The sequence below is a fragment of the Lytechinus variegatus genome, chromosome 1 (assembly GCF_018143015.1).
Source record: "Lytechinus variegatus isolate NC3 chromosome 1, Lvar_3.0, whole genome shotgun sequence".
Taxonomy (NCBI): domain Eukaryota; kingdom Metazoa; phylum Echinodermata; class Echinoidea; order Temnopleuroida; family Toxopneustidae; genus Lytechinus; species Lytechinus variegatus.
Genome location: NC_054740.1, coordinates 17,086,402 through 17,103,571, shown reverse-complemented (window position 1 = coordinate 17,103,571; position 17,170 = coordinate 17,086,402). Strand labels below are relative to the sequence as shown.

At 36.6% G+C, this 17,170-nt stretch overlaps 1 protein-coding gene across 1 annotated transcript; it reads left to right on the top strand.

Moving 5' to 3' along the window:
- The first annotated feature begins 4,370 nt into the window (after positions 1 to 4,370).
- On the top strand, positions 4,371 to 12,772 carry LOC121407507 (monocarboxylate transporter 9-like). Its single transcript, XM_041598636.1, has 5 exons — positions 4,371 to 4,971; positions 8,481 to 8,681; positions 10,334 to 10,477; positions 11,029 to 12,123; positions 12,449 to 12,772. Exons 2-5 carry the CDS (start codon positions 8,504 to 8,506, stop codon positions 12,655 to 12,657), a joined length of 1,626 nt encoding a protein of 541 aa, XP_041454570.1. The 5' UTR covers positions 4,371 to 4,971; positions 8,481 to 8,503; the 3' UTR covers positions 12,658 to 12,772.
- The last annotated feature ends 4,398 nt before the right edge of the window (positions 12,773 to 17,170 follow it).

The window sequence follows — 17,170 nt, the reverse complement described above, 5'->3', positions numbered from 1 at the left end:
ACATGAATGGGTATCTTTGTTATTCAATAAATGGATATCTTCAACAACAACAAATGAAAGTAATTGTTGACTCTTTAATTATGATATCACAGATGTATTAGACAGTCAAATCATTCAAAGATATTTTACTGTTTGCACACAAATGAACCTAATCATTCTATTCAATTGAAAATTGGTGTAGAATTATTGGTGGTTTTACTTGTAATAATTATGAGGATTGTGCTCCTGCTAATTTCAAATCTTTATGACGGTGGCTGTGCTTTTGCTGATATGGTTGTTCAGATTATGTTCAGATCGGATAAATTCATGTCAGCAATAATGGCAACGGTGACGTTGATTGTGGTGGTGGTGTTGGTGGTAATGGTGGTGGTGGTGGTAATGATGGTGGTGGTGGTGGTAGTGGTGATGGTGGTGGTGAAAATTTCATCAAAATCGGACAACAAATAACAAAGTTATGGAATTTTAAAGATTTGCATTATTCCGGTAAAACCGTTCTAGGCATGTCTTCATGAATTCGGCTGATGTCACATCCCAACTTTCCCTTTTATTTTAAATGTTTTTACGTGAAATCATTATTATTTCATTTTTTCATATCTGTGTAAATGATGTGTTCTCCATTATGATGAAATTAGTTGCAGCAATAAATAACTAATGCACTTAATCAGTTAATTGTTCTTGGTAGAAATTTTTTGAATAAACTTTATTTCATATAATAAAATACAAAAGAACACGTGGGATATGACATCATCAGCCCACCTAATGAATATTCATGATGATATGCCTAGAACTGTTTCACCGGGATAATGTAAATCTTAAAAATACAATAAATTCGTTGTTATCTGATTTGATCAAATTTTCAGCATTTTGCTTTATGAATTTTACTCTGTTTATTGAGATATAAACATATTCAGCCTGGAGCATCCCTTAAATATAGAATGGAATATTTGATGCAGAGATGATTACAGATGTCTTGTGATGACAGCATTTTGATCAGTGACGGCAAGGGGGCAAACGAATGATAAAATAACATGTAGCAGGAGTGGACAAGACAGAAAAATCGTGTGTGTCGCAAAATCGTCTTTCATGAGTTCGATGGAAGGGGCAACTGTAGAGTGATGGTATATACTGTACCTGAGAATTATCGTCTGGAGGGGCAAACAATTTAAAAAAAACACCACCATTTACGAAACCACCCGTCAAATACTTTCTGACAACTAAAACAATGGTCAAATGTCTCCCCCGTCATTCACAAGGGGGGGGGGGTAATCAAAGATCTGTCGGGACACCTTATAAAAGATCAATTGACGTGTGAAGGCACTAATATTTTTTATAATTTACTTTACGAGAGAGCACCTTTAAGAAAAAAATTCATATGTTATTTAATCTGTATCATTGCGCCTTGGTGGTTCAGTAAATGGCTGTTCAACTAAATTATTGATTTCATTTCCACAAAGTCTTATAAATCAGATACAAAATAAAGGATTAACCTTTTAAAACGAGCAGTGGAAATTGGAGTAAGTGGAAATGGAAATCAGCATATTGCACTAGCTGCTCAAAAAATGGTATATACCAGCATGTTTTTGATAACAGAATATTTACTATCGTCCTTTGTTTCATGAATAAAATTTTACAATGTCGTCCAAGGTTATTATTATACACACTTATTAGGCCTACCATATGCGGCAAAATATTGCGCTCGGCTGCATACTTATTTTATCATTTCTATTGAAGTTGTTGATTAACCATAATGCACAAGTTAAGCCGAATGAGTCAAACGATACTCTACACCCCATATGGAATGAACATGATGAAAGTCAATCATAATAACTATAACTTTTATATTTGTCCTGAACGATGATTTTCTCCCAATTAATTCGATACTATATGGTGTATGCTCAAGCTTAGATAATCAGGGTGTATGCTGGGTCGTAAATAATTATGCTTATTGAAGCTTTTACTGCAATGAATGTATCCGGATTTCCATGCCGCAGTAATGAGAACTGACACTATAAGTGTTATTGTCTTAACGATTCTTTAATTAACATTGCTGTGCCTTCACTATAAAAAATGAAGACCTTTTCATGTACATTAGCATTAGGTCAAAGAATTGAGCAGGGTGGAAAGTGAAAGACGAAACTGGAGAAAAATGTCCCAGTCCCCCCCCCCCGGCACTTCCTACCGCGTAGCCAGGATTTATTATTTTTTTTTTGGGGGGGGGGTGAATTACAGAGCGCGCGAAGTTTTTTGCTGTCTCATCAAATTCAAATCAAAAGGAGGCGTCTCTAGTACCCTTATCATTTCGAATATTGACTTGCTGATATTAAAAAAAAATGTTTTCGAAAGAAATTATTAGCTCCCCGAAAATGGGAGAAGATTAAAGAATCTGAAATTATTCCTCTTACCACGCGAAGCGCGGAAGCTTAAAACGTTCATAAAATAGTGAACAGAAATGACACAATTATGCATACCTTTATGGTCACATCAGATTTGATTGTAAAAAGTTTATCCACATTAAATTCTGTTAACTCAAGTCGCAAAACAGAGTAGAAGACGGATATATTATATTAACAGGAAGGAAATAGGCGCTATTCCTCCCCGCGAACGGCGTTAAGCTCTGAATTAAAAAAATAAATTATCTGAAGCTTTAACCTATTCTAATTTTGATATTTCTTAGATTATAGATTACTCGATTGAGGAGAAAAACGAGCTCAAAAGGTGAAAGTGATAAAGCAAGCTAAACGAGGGACTTTTTCTTTCCCATGCCTGCGAAGGATTTTTTTTTTACATTTCGCTCATTATAAGCGCTTCATTTTGTTTAAGAAACCTCACTGATATCTAAAATTTCAAATCAGTTGCGCTAAACAAGACATGGATGTGCAGCGATACAGAATAAAGTTTAATATCGTACATAATTTTGCACATAGCACGGCAAGAATTTAATGCCTGCCCCTTTGAGCAGATACTTTGCCAAAAATTACTTGCTGAAAAGCGGAAGAAATAGCATTCGGGGACTCCGGGAGTGAAGTTAATGTTTACCCGCTCCGAACAGAAGAGCCAAATTTTGTGTCATTAATGCAATATTAAAAAAAATACTTTTTATACTCTTTACGCCCATGTAAAATTTCTGGCAAGAATATACGATTCCCACAGACGGGAAGGGGAAAAACGGAGTAGAAAAAAGGTGTGGGGAAACAAAAGGCAATGATAAGTTTGCTATTTTCCCGCGCGGAGCGTAGAAGCAAAATTTTGTATGAAGAGAAAAGAATGTCTCATTTAGCTTTTCATTCTTTTGACAAAATAAGGGGGGGACCACCAAGCTGTACTTTTCTTAACTTTTATCCTTTCACTTTTTTGGGGGGGGGCGTTTTGGCGCCGGGGGCGACCGCCCCCTGGCTACGCGCCTCGGGGTTCTTCCACATGAAATGTTTATGCGCAGCCAGAAAAAAGGGCCCTATAAAGAAAACGGAAGAAAAAGAAGAAAAAAGGAAAAGCGAATGGTAGATCTGTGGATTTTCCTTCTTATGGTTTTTCTCATACCTAAGCGAGATGGCTTCTCTTCGTCTCTAATTTGATGTACCATTTTTTTTTTAAATCGACACCTCACAAATTCCAGTTTAAGGGGGAAATGTAATGAACACATCTGGTTGCATGGGAAGAGAATCTCCTCCAAACTATATATTTTTGAGGTATGTCTTCACGCTTGGATAATCAGAAGGTATTCTTTTACGGTGAAGTAAGCATATTTTTTTATTTGCGCCACTTAGGCATGAATGCATTTAATGAATCCCTGTCAATGATATCAAAGTGCTACAAGGTTTGGACTAAAATCCATTGCAAATCACCTTTTCAATAAGTAACAATAGAATTGTTGAATAAACCCTTTTTAGTATCAATTCTCAAGGAATTTGCAAATGTGTTTACTAACTCATGGCATCATAGGCATCTGGATTTATTCATTGCCTTACTCTTTCACAAATCGAACTTAACATCACAAAAAATACCTTGTTGACACATAATCACGTTCAGGCCATATTAGTCCATCACATATTTCATTGTCCCCTTTCTACGTTCACAACCTCTTCCGTCGAAATCAGGTTTCACAAGCGAAGTCAATTGATTGGCAGAAAAAATACTTGATACGAAAGAATTACGTCTTCTTTCTATGTGACTTTGATTAAGCATCGTAGTTTCACCCCCTCCCTGGATCCCCTACAGAGCGCGCTTCGCGCGTTAGGTAAATGTCGGCAGGCCTTGCGCGGACATCACCCCGTCCATCTTGGTTATATACGGTTGGTAACCTGGTATTTATCGTTTCAGCAATGTTTTTTTTATCTGTGAGTTAGAACTAGTTACATATGATTAAATTAAATTTTCGAAAATTTTCATTTAATTATAAGCCGCAAGAAAATAGGGGCAACTGCCGCTTGCATCCGAAATGTCTTAGCGGCTCTGACTCCAACCACTGATCTCTCCACTTAGTGGATGTTGTTGTTTGTTGTGGGTCGTTTCCACACCCAAATTATCTCCTCGAGAAACCAGTGACAGAGTGACTCCAACCATGGACCTATCACAAATGGGTCCATGATCCAATCTGCGGGCTCATACTAGTAGGCCTATTAGTCTGCTGGGCAAACCCTTCACTCGAGTTAAGGGTCTGAATGTGCAGCCTACTCATGTCTTGTGTACTGAAGGATCTCTCGCTCAATATTGGAACAGCAAGTTTTGTATGTGCTAGTCTTTGCGTGGAGGCTTGTTGATCAAAGTTCCAATCAGGGTCTGTGCCTGCAGACTAGGCTCATATGTCATGTACAGTGTCAACGAAACCATGTTAACGCAACGAGCAGGAAAAGCACGGCTGGAGCCACAGCTCTAGCTCCTCATATAGCAGCATTTAAATTGCAAGATGTATTTGATTCAACGAGGCCATAGCTGTCCATGGTTATGTTCGTTTTAATATGATTCTGCACACAGGTAAATATAATATTTCACGAACGTGCTTTTACCCTTGTACATGCGCATGTAGTCATGTATATAGTTTCGGAATACAGAAATACATTCCGATTTTGAATGAGAACTGTTCTATGCATGAGGAGTGTTCCGGGGAGTGTTTGTACAAGAATATTATCTGGATTATTACGCCGACTGCATGCATGATCATTTCAATACCTCTGATTGTATTATTGTCCTTGCTCCTTTTATCAATTCATATAGAATAGGGGAGAATAGGGTGATGTTATTTACGAAGATACGTTATGTGCGGTTAATAATAGGCTTGTGTGCATGATGGTGGACATGTGGGTTGGCTTGGGGTGGGTGCATGCATGGACCTTCTCTGCAGTATAGGTCCGTGGCGTGTGGAAGAGGTGATGGGAGTTAGGCTTCATGCATGAATCAGGAGCCCGAGTACATGTATATACTGAGTGCCCCCCCCCCCCCGGGATCAGGAGCTTGAAGTTGAATAAAGCTGCATCTCCCACATATTTATCTGAAGTGTCTTAAAATAAAATATTCTGTCAGTGTAGAAAGTGCACTTTATAATGCCCCAGTCTGAAATGTACTACATTTTAGATTTTTACATTTTGTACAAAAATAAAAATTAGTGTGTTCTTGCAGTTTGCTATCTACCGTTACGTGCGACGGATTTGTAAAGGGTTACATAAATGGTAGGCCTATTTTAGGGGATTATAGGTCAGACAATAACAGTGGGGACAGTGGCGACACCACCGGTGTTTGCCACGGGGGAAGGAAGGGGGGGGGGGGCGAGCGCCCATATGGACAAAAAAAAAGAAGAATGAATGAATATTGATTAGGTATATGACTCATCGATCATCCCGGCGTTGCCCCTGGTAATTGATTTTCGTTTTATATGAAGAGTGTTGACGAAATAGATATTATTTGAAAAGTACTTTTGCATATGAGATGAAGCCATAAAATCATATAGTTCTGTAGCTGAATGAAACGACGGATATTCATTTTTAATACTTTTTTATCGAAAACGCAATGTGGCCGACAGGGTTTAATAGCGACTTCGAACATAATTCTAAAGAAATTAATTTGCCGTTACTGCGCCGTTCTTAAATGTTATATAACATAATAAAGGGATTTAAAATAAGTCTTCATGGACTGTAGTTAGGGACCAATCGAATTCCGGATTTAGTTTGAATCCTTAAGATTCATTTTGAAATCTCGAAAGATTTAAATTTAAATCATTTGAGATTTAAATTTAAGTCTTTTGGAAAACTAAATCCAGAAATTGATTGGTCCATATAACTACAGTCCATCTGGACTTATTTAAATCCCTGTAATTTAGAGTGTTTTCATGTGATTGTTCTCTGGTTATAACGTTTAAGAACGGCGCAGTAACGGCAAATGAATTTCTTTAGAATATTATGTTCGAAGTCGCTATTAAACCCTGTCGGCCACATTGCGTTTTCGAAAGAAAAAAAGTATTAAAAATTACCATTATAACACCAGACAAATTTGAAACGCTGTTGTGAGTTTATTGTGTACATGTCTGATTAGTACAAACGCATGCCCAAATTTTAGTCATATTTTCAGAAATATTGCACCTATATCTTCTCACCGCACACAACATATTCATGATAATAATTATGTACACCGGAAATATTGACTTATTGTGTCGGCCTCACCGTGGGACCAGGCCATTGTTATGCAGCAAAGAATGACCTTTAGCTATTAATAAAGTCATGCAGTAATCAAGATTCAGGAATCTACATGCCTGACATGGTTTCTGCTGGTGGCTGCGATGTTACTCTATTCCCTTTTTAAGATTCTTCATTCAGTACATGTAGAAAGGTTCACACTTTGGGGACCTTGTCACGTACCCCTCCCCCCTTTTTTTTAAAAACATTTACACAACGATACCAAATAATATCCTTACTTATTTTATGCATATCGTCAATATTGATACCAGCATATTGTAATAAAATATTGTTAAAATTAACATTCTGTGCATGAACGTACAAAAATAGTACTTCAAATGTCCGTATTCAGGTCAGCATATATATTAAAACTCAGCTCGCACTTCGCACTCGCATATTAGTACAATCAGTTCTTAAAAGTTGCATTTCAATATGAATATATAAAAAATCACACGGCACTCCGCGCCGATATTGGTATATACCAACGTGTACATTTTTGTTTTTAAATAAAGGGCACTATGTACGTGACAGTTTCAAAAAGGCACGAGCCCATGTAGATATGCATTAAAAAGTAATATCATACGCGTTATGAAATGCACGAAATAATACATGTTAATTCTCAAACACTAAAACGCACACAGATCTGTAACAGAAGCCTAGTATTGAATGTAATTTTAGATCCTTTTCCATTTGGAGAGGGTGTTTAGGGTCACGAATCAAGTAATGCGAGCGCAAAGCACAAGCTGAAACCTTTTGATTCATTGATTTAAAAAGTACTTCTATTATCTCATCCAAAAAACTAACAAACGCAAAGCTTACGTTTTAGTAATGATTTGAAAAGGTGACATTTTATGCACTTTTGCAATCGTGAATAAGATAAGTTTGTCATAAGGAAATATGCAGACATGAGAAGGGAACATTATCAGTAGTATTTTAGATATGGATGCGAAAATCAGAAAACAAACTAATGAAAGCGCGGACACATGATTGTTGAAAGTGACTTAAAAGTTTTTTTATTTGCCAATTCTCCCCTATGTTTTCTTCCCTTTTCTTTCTCTATTTATTTACGTATTTTTCTTTCTCCTCTTGTTCCTTTTATTCTTTCCCCTTCTTCTTTTCTTTCATTCACTTCCTCTTTTCTTTTTTTTAGCGCACCCTAATTTATCTTTATTCCGTATTTGGAAAACCCGATGCGGGTCGGTCTCTCCTTTCACTGCTTGTAAAACACCGTCGCGTGCAAAATTGATGCCTTTCTTTTAGACCTTTGCCTCCAGTTGCCACCCTATCCACAACCTACTTAATTACTGATAGGCCTATGCCCTTGTAAGTCATCCATGTTGTAACATTATGGATGATGACAGATAAACTGAAAAATCTAGCGTTTTGTTTACATTCCTTTAATCCTTTCGGGACTGAATGGCAAAGTCTTACCAACGGACTCCAGACCGAACTAATCTATTGCGTTATATCGAATGGTATAAATCAGTTGGTTTCGTTGGTTAGAGGATCGATATTTCATTTTGAAAGACGGATTTAGGACTGGGCAACTATTCTGTACCGTCAACTTGTGTTGCAGAGCTTCCGTTCTGCGGGGAAAATCGTTTTAATTGTCAGGACGATGATGAACTTTCTTTGATTACTGAAAAAGAAGATGTCATTTTCTATACAACGCTGATTCACTCCTAAAAACAGTCTTTAAAAACTGGAAACCTGTAGTCATGCACCGACGAAATTATGAGTAGGCCTGCGCAGATAACTCAATTTCAATTGTTAATTTCGTCGAGGCACCTCTTCATCTCTATTTCTCATTATTTACAGAATCTTAAACAGTAGTGTCAGAAATGGCAAGGCCAGGGGCAAGAATAATCCTTGCAGCCAGGTTCTCATTCTTCTGCATGGAGATCGGACTGGCCAAGTCATTTGGGGTTCTCATCCCCGAATTGGAAGAACAACTTCAGACATCGAACGCCATCATTGGTCTCATCACATCTCTATCACTGGCCACAATGTATCTAGGATGTAAGATTTTCCTTTATTTAATTATATTACTCACTCAATTATAATTCTTTTAATTAATTTGAAGGTGATATATATAGGTGAAATAAGATGATATCAGATTTTATTATAGGGGTATGTATCATATAGGCTGAAAATAATATAATTTGAACAGAAAAAAAATAAAAAAAAGACAAAACCAATAAATGAAAATTTCATCAAAAATCGGACAAGAAATAACGAAGTTAAGACATTTTAATGATTTGTATTAGATCGGTGAGACATTTCTGTGAATAATGTCACACGGGTGAAGTCATATCCCATACTATCTTGTTCTTTTGTATTTTATTAGATGAAATGATGTTTACTCAAATATTGTCCTCCGGAAAGGGAAAGAAAATGTATATTGACAACTGATTTAATGTATTAGATATTCTTTGCTGCAACTTATCTCAAGGAAGACATAAATTATAAAACATATAATGAAAATGGGAAATAATGATAATATCATGACAAATCATAAGAAAAGGGAAAGTCAGGGTGTGACATCAGCCCACCTAATGTCATGACAACGTGTATATCACCATTTTTACTTTAAAATTCAATATATCTGTTCTTATTATGTTATAAGATTTTGATTCAATTTCAGCATGGAGCACGACCCCCTTTAATGAGAGGTACGAAAATGATATTCGATTTATACATGTTTTAAACCTAAAAGCCTTAGTTTGAGAATAACACTATCAAATACTTCCCTGGTTTAAACACAATTATTTTCATATATCGAGTAACATATGACATAATTTACTCCTGTTATCCATATTTGAACAAACTGCCTATGCTTATCAGAAATGGTAAACACACTTTTTTTGTCAAGGAAAGAACAAATAAAGCAAAAAACACACATTCTACATAGATAGGTACCATGCATGGATTTTGCTGCACCATTTTTTTTTTGCAGGAGTTTCTGCATTTTATTCATAGATTAATGATGAATTAACATGTTCACATAATAACAAAATATATAAATGAATACATTTTAGATGTGACAATAATTCTAAGAGAATAATACTGACGAAGACTGATAATTAAATTATACATAAGCATATAATATTTCAGTAAAGTACAGGGGCCAGCTATTATAAGCACAAGGTGCTTGACGCAATAGCAGCATGATAATTTAGTCATTGACGTAACGACAGGCATGGTTAAAAATGTTGTATCTGCATGTCCTCAATTCATTTGCAAATTATTTGCATTGTCCGGTTTCCCGTTTGCAGTTGATATAATGGTGAAAATGAAGTTCTTCCTCAATATTTGTAATTACGGGGCTATCTTGACAACAAAGCCTATTTGTATCTCATTTCGCAATTACACGTATAGGTTAATTCAATTATTCTTTTGTTATACAGAAATACATTCGAGTTTTTAGATATTATTTTCCCTAATATTTCTAGATATTTGATATCAATATACAAAAATAAAATCGCATCTATTGTCTTTATTACAAATAGATCCCTTTGGTCATGTTCCCCTCACATAAAATTATAGGTATGAGTGTTACAATGGTTATTAATCTTGTACATGTCATATCCGCTCTTATAATATAGAATTGATGACATTACTAGTGACAATACGGTGATACTTTTTGATAATCTTTTCTTTCATTTACCAAGCGCCAATATCGAAGATGCTTATTCATCGATGCGCCCGTCCTCGTATCTTAACAACTCTATCCGGCTTTGCTGCAGGATGTGCTTTGATTGGTACAGCATTCACCAGAAATCTTATCCTCATGAGTATTCTCTTCATGGTCGTTGGTAGGTAACATCACTGGCGTACAGATGGGGGCGCTTGTCCCCCCCCAAAAAAAAAAAATATATATATACATATATATATATATCAAGACCAAGAAAAAAAAAGGAAGGGGTTACATAATGATATTTCACTCAGAAATATGTATGTGAAAATTTATTACAAAATTACTTTGCTGGCAGCATTGTAGAAAATTTTCCCCGTACGCCATATCTGGGCCCCAGATGTTTTTATCATTATTTTTTTTCTTCAATGTGCTACAGGGGCATTTTATAAAGGGAGTATATAAGGGGTATACCAACGTTTACATTATGATTACAGCTTTGAACTAACTAAATTATTTTTCTCCTGTATTTACAATAATACGGTTTGATCAATCATGATTTCTTTTAATAACGGAGAACAACTGTATACAGAATCCCTCACTTGGAAAGTAGGAAGATTGCCCCATCCTCGCTGTCTATATGTACGCCACTGGTGCCAAAACTGGTACAATCACGAATTTTGTCTGCCTGATTTCATAATGTAGTGATGTAATTGTTCTTTTTGCTTGCAGGATTGTGCTGCTCCGTGGTAAATCTCCAAGCACTTGTTCTCCTACACGAATACTACCAAGAAGAATTCCCATTTGCAAGTTGCATCTCCGTACTTGGTATCCCGTTTGGTGCCGTTGTCTTACCCCCGGTTACAGAGAAACTCCTGGAGCAGTATGGATTGAGTGGGACCCTACTGGTAGTGGGAGCGTTGGTCCTCAACATGCTTCCAATCGGACTGGTTCTTAAGGATCCAAGAAACAGTCCAAGAATTCCAAGTCCGGTGGAGGAGCGAGAGCAGGAACAATTTATGCAGGTGATAACATCTGGAACGGAAGAATATGATCAAATAACATCGAGCGAAAATAATAGAGTTGGCAGTCAACATGATCAAAGAGATGACCACTTAATGATCAAAAGTGGACAGAGGCAAGCAGGAGAAGATGATGGTGTCAATCAATGTCAAGGTCCTGAGTTGTCTTCAGAAACTTTTGTTGCTTCCATCGGGGATGCAAAGCATACCCAAGTGGAGGAACCAGAAATATACCTGGATGAAAGAGATATGATCGGACAACTTTCTCAATATTCTGCAAGCTCCAGCCTCAATCGGACAGATGGTTCGATGGTTTCATCTTGCTTGGCCCTATTCCATTTCGACGTATTGATAAAAGAACCATTGTTTTCACTCCTCTTTCTTCCAAGCGTCCTCCTGACTTTTTTGGTGACAGGTGGATGGGCTCTTTTCATTGTCAAATACGCGGTCGAACACGGAATCGACATCGCCCGCGGAACCTACCTCGCTACATCTGGGGCCATTAGCGGTATCGTGTCATCTGTTGTCATGTCCGTTGGTCTTCGCTATCGTCCGGCATGGAGTCCGCAGTACTTGCTCTGGAATCAGCTACTACCCACAGCAATATTTTTCTTTCAGATACTCCACTCCTCATACATATATCTGGTGGTAATGTCCTTTCTTATTGGCTTTGGACTCTTCGGTGCTAATGTGACCGTCGAAGCGGTTATGTCGGAGATCGTCCAGACTAAGAACTTTCCAGATGCTAGTAGTATCTTCTACTTGTCTGTCGGCATTGGATACATCTTGTCGGGATACGTTGCAGGTATGAAAAGTCTTATACATATATTTCCAAGAAACTTCCTTTCTATAATTCGACTATTTTCGGTGTTAATGATGAATAAAAGTTCAACAATTACAAAAAATAATGACCGACGTAAGATTGGCACAGAGATTGGAAAATCTATATATATTCAAATGAAAGAGTGGAGAGACCCCTTTTGATTATGAAATTACCCGCTTTGTCATGTTTGTAATGAAATTGATAATTAATTATATGAAATATATAAAAACTTGCTTTTATATTCAAAATAACAATTGAGTGAATAATATCCAAACATTCAAACAACTTTTCTTTCTTATTTTGTCAGGTTTTGTCCGAGATCAAACCGGTGACATCGAACTCTTATTCGTGTTCCTTGGTGTGACGTCATTGATATCATGCTGTCTGACATTAGCGACCATAATAGTCTTGAGAAGAAAAGGACAAAGCAGAGATTCAGGATTCAATTCACGCGATATCGGGACATACAAGGAACCCGACTCACAACATTCAGATGAAAATGATGATTTTCTATGACGAATCTGCTAGAAGTTCATCAAAAATTAACCTTAATGATAATTCAGCTTCCAAACGCTCATCCATTCTGCAAGTTACTCAAGATGCCAACGTTAATAAAAGTGCAATATATTGATTTTTTTTTAAAGCTTTGTGAATTTTTTTATTGACTTGTCATACTTACCTATGTGATTTTGACATCATTTTGGTCGCGTTCATATAAACAAGTTACCTGAGAGAAAACATGACTTTATCATTTGATATGTATACATATACATATATATATATGTATGTATAAATAGAGAATTATCTCTCTCGAATATGTGATTAATTCATACTTAAAAAGAAATGACCATTGGGATGTGGGGAAAAAAATCTGTAGAGTGGGGACTTATACAGTGCGTATCAAAAAAAAGTTTACACTTTGAAAAATCCCTGGGAATTGAAAAATATACAACATGTTGGTAATTTTTTCACATATAATCTTGGGTTTGGGTCTCATCTATCCAATGAAAGTAAAAGTTTTGACAGAATGTTACGCTTGAGTGAGCACTGTCCATTTTTGTAAAGCTCGCAGAAATCTGTTTGCGCAGAAAAGCTCATTTTCATACTGTGTCAAGGGGAAAGCGTGAAATCAAACTTACCCTGCGAAACATTTCTTTTACATTTCCCTTGCACTTTTAGTCACTTAAAATATAACGGATACCTTCAAACATTTTGTAACAATTTTGCCACCCAAATTGAAATTTCAACACTTAGTAAGCACAAACATAACCAGATGGGTCTGGGGGGCATAACTGAATCTGAACAAAAGTTTACATCAGACATCTCCATCAATTTTTCACTAAGTTCTTATCATTTAAAGTGGGTTTACATTTCATTCTTCATTTGATACTTGTTTCTCCACACTTTTCCCAAGCTTGACAATGATTAACAAAATAAAAATCAAGCTTAAGCCATTTCATGTAAATCACAGCTCTGTGTAAGCAAATATCGTCACAATGGGGAGTGGTGTGGGGCGCAATGCACTCTTTGAAGTGTTTTGTGGAAGGAAACAAGTTACAAAAAGATAAAAGATATCCTCAAATCAACTTTACTAGCTAAATTCCACGTGTTCTTCATGATTAAGGTCTACTTTTATTCGCGTAACTATTTCATAGTTCTGCGCAAATCATTTTTCACTAACTTTTCAAAAGTAAGTGGTGCTCACTCAAGCAGAAATATTTTTCGACAATTATAACGTCATTTGCTTAAATGGATCTGTACCAATGTTAAAATGTGGAAAAATCTTCACGATATTACAAATGCATAAATTTACAGGATTTTTTCTAAGTGTAAACTTTTTTTTGATACGCACTGTAGATTAAGAGTGGTAATATGAATTTTGATTGAAGTCTCCAGTCTTATTCCTCTGGATAGTGTACTCGATCCCTGTCTATTCTTGGCACACATTAATGATCTACCAAATATATAGAGTGAGTCAGAAAATTTTCCCATCAGTTTGGGGGCGATTCCATGCTAGAAAAATCAGCCATTTCACAACACTTCAACCTGCTGTCCAAACAAAAGAGGACCTTTAATTTTTGTTATGGTAATATTAAACTAAAGCTGGGTAGTCATGTAAAAAATGACAACCAACAAAAATGTGTTTTCCATTGATGAATTAGGGGTGAAAATAATTGTTGCGTGTCGTAAGGGACATTTCTGAGTCCCGTACGACACACAACATTTTCACCTTTAATTCACCTGTATTCAAACATTTTCTGATGGTTATCAGTTCTCACATCACTACCCGCTTCATCATTGACAAGAAAGACCAAAAATTATTGCTCAATGTTCCTCACGACAAGTATGGATTCTTTATCATTGATTTATTAATATGTCCTGACAGATTCACTCTCCCCGCATATTTTGGTACCATTATCAGATCATGGGGTAGGGTCCATGATCAGATCTTTGCATGCTTGACCAACTACGGTCGGAAAACATCAGTTGCGCCAAGTTGCTGGTTGAAGAATGCGTGAAAAAAAGTATATGTGATTGCATACAGAAATACGCCAACCATAGAGTTAAATACGTACCATAACTCTAAACTTAAAGGGATGGTCCGGGCTGAAAATATTTATATCTAAATAAATAGAGTAAAATTCACAGAGCAAAATGCTGGAAATTTCATCAAAATCGGAAAACAAATAACAAAGTTACTGAATTTTAAAGTTTATCAATATTTTGTGAAAATTGTAATATGCACATGGTCATGAATATTCAATTATTCAAACGCTTAAAAACGAAAGAAAAATAAGATTAGTGTTATTATACATGGTTAATTTACGGCCTCGTAACGGCCGGCCCGACCCCTAGGCCTACTTGCAGTGGCCGTTGGCACCGCATTGGGTAATTTCAAGTACGGTGTTGGCCTTGGTGTTGAAATTTGGATTGCTTCCCCTAGCTCCAAAACTTATTCTGAGTTTGTAAAACTGACCCGGGGGGGGGGCACTTCCATTCACGAGTGGATACCATGCGCGACCATGGGGTCTCCAAAAGCACCCTAAACACGTAATTTCCATATTCTGAAAATGCACCCCTTAACAAGTATTGGCGTGTGAAACCCTACCCTTAACAAGTATTGAAAACAAAACTATACTCTTGGCAAATATTCCCTGAAATGAACCCTTAAACGAGTACAGAAATGTTTTATTGTTACGGGTCCTTCGGTAGTCGGCTTTACCTTATTTGTTTTAGTACGACCCCACCTTCTACACCACGCGCAAATCGGACTGTATTAACACGAAGTGTTCGGGCAAAAAGGACATCCTTTATAAAACATTTTAATTTTGTTTTATCATCCCCGCAAATTCTACCCTAAACACGTTATCTTCCTAGCGAAATAGATACCCTTTTTTCATTATTTTTGTGTTTTTGACACCCTTATCACGTTACGTACGTAACGTGCCCTATCGTGAAAAGGACATCCTTTTTACGTGTTTTTTTGGTCGCGCATGGTATCCACTCGTCAACGTAAGTGCCCCCCCCCCCGGGAAAACTGATCCAGATCACAATCATTATTGACATCTCAGCAACTAGTGAGTGACTTTTCGGGACCATCTTTATTTTATGTTTGGTGTTAATAATACATACAAAATATATAGAGATAATCGGTCAGGTAAAAATGCATGATTACATAAAGTGCTTAGAATGTCCATTAGGTTAGATTGTCAAAAAAAATCGAAAAGTCCACAAAGCGTAATGATGAAATGAATTATCACAATATTTGCGGATGCCAGATGATATACATACACAACAAAAAATAGACAAATTTGTGAACAGCAGCCAATAGCAAAAGTGCAGAGGTTTGCAATGGTAAACTAATATGCTACTGGCGTCATAGTTGGTATATTTCAATTTTCAAGTTAAAATGACTAGAAATTCAAAGACGATTGAAACCATGAACAATTTAACATTTTAGGGATAAAAATACAAGTAGCGACGTTAGTTTTTTCATTGCGTAACGCCCATTGATGTTCATTTTTTTTTGCAATTTTAAAGAAAAAAAAAACTTGGTGCCATATAATTTTCTCATATTATCTTTTACCAGTGATAGATGGTTTTCTCTATTCGAATCATGTGTTGTGGGAGGGAGGGGGTGGCTGCATAGGCGGTGGAAGAGGGGGGGGGGGACAGGTCCCCCCTAATTTTTTAGTTGATGACCTTTTTTTTTTTTTTGCTTGTCAAATATTTTTACAAGTGTCCATCACAAAATTTCAGGTGGACCCCCCTTAAATTTGTTGGTTTCCGCCGCCATTGGGTGGCTGGTCTTTTCATGCAGGCATGCCGCGTATCGGCTCTGGTGGGTGTTTCATAAAACTATTCGTAAACTTTACGCACAAAAACGACTGGAACATGTTCTTAGGTCATAAATCAATTACACAGGGATATCGTTTAGCACAAGAAAGGATTACCAGTCATGTGTAAAGTCATTCGTATCTTACGAGCAGCTTTATGAAACACCCACTTGTTTATATATTAATTCTCCTTGATGCTAAATAATGTCGGGGAGAATGTAAACATGACAATGATTAGAATTGGATTAGCTAGTACATAATGATTTATCCGTTTTCTCGATTCCTTTACACTAATAATGAGTTTTTAAGGGGAGGTTTACCATGATAATTTGGTTTTGATAAAAACAGAAGAAAATCGAAAAACATTGCTGAATGTTTTATTAAAATCAATCATTATAGGAGAAATGGATATTCAAACTTTTCCATTTTATGACGTCACAGACGACTGAGACGAGCAACTATTCATAATTACGCAGAAAGTATACATATATTCAAATGTCATTTCTTAGATACATGGAACGTGATTTTATTTATGTGTGGGATAAATCACCAGACACATCCTTTCAACCCATGTTCTATGAGGACAATAGGGCCTATCTTCATTCACAATGCTCTCATCAGCGGAGAAAATTAAATTTATGGAATTCTCATTATGATAATGGGGCTGGGGCGCTGCGCGCACGAAAATGGCG

What these genes read in the sequence shown, in the direction of transcription:
- LOC121407507 (XM_041598636.1), top strand. Translation starts at nt 8,504, where the DNA reads ATGGCAAGGCCAGGGGCAAGAATAATCCTTGCAGCCAGGTTCTCATTC. An exon ending in TATTCTCTTCATGGTCGTTG is followed by an intron (nt 10,478 to 11,028) that starts GTAGGTAACATC and finishes TTTTGCTTGCAG; the next exon opens with GATTGTGCTGCTCCGTGGTA. An exon ending in CTTGTCGGGATACGTTGCAG is followed by an intron (nt 12,124 to 12,448) that starts GTATGAAAAGTC and finishes TTATTTTGTCAG; the next exon opens with GTTTTGTCCGAGATCAAACC.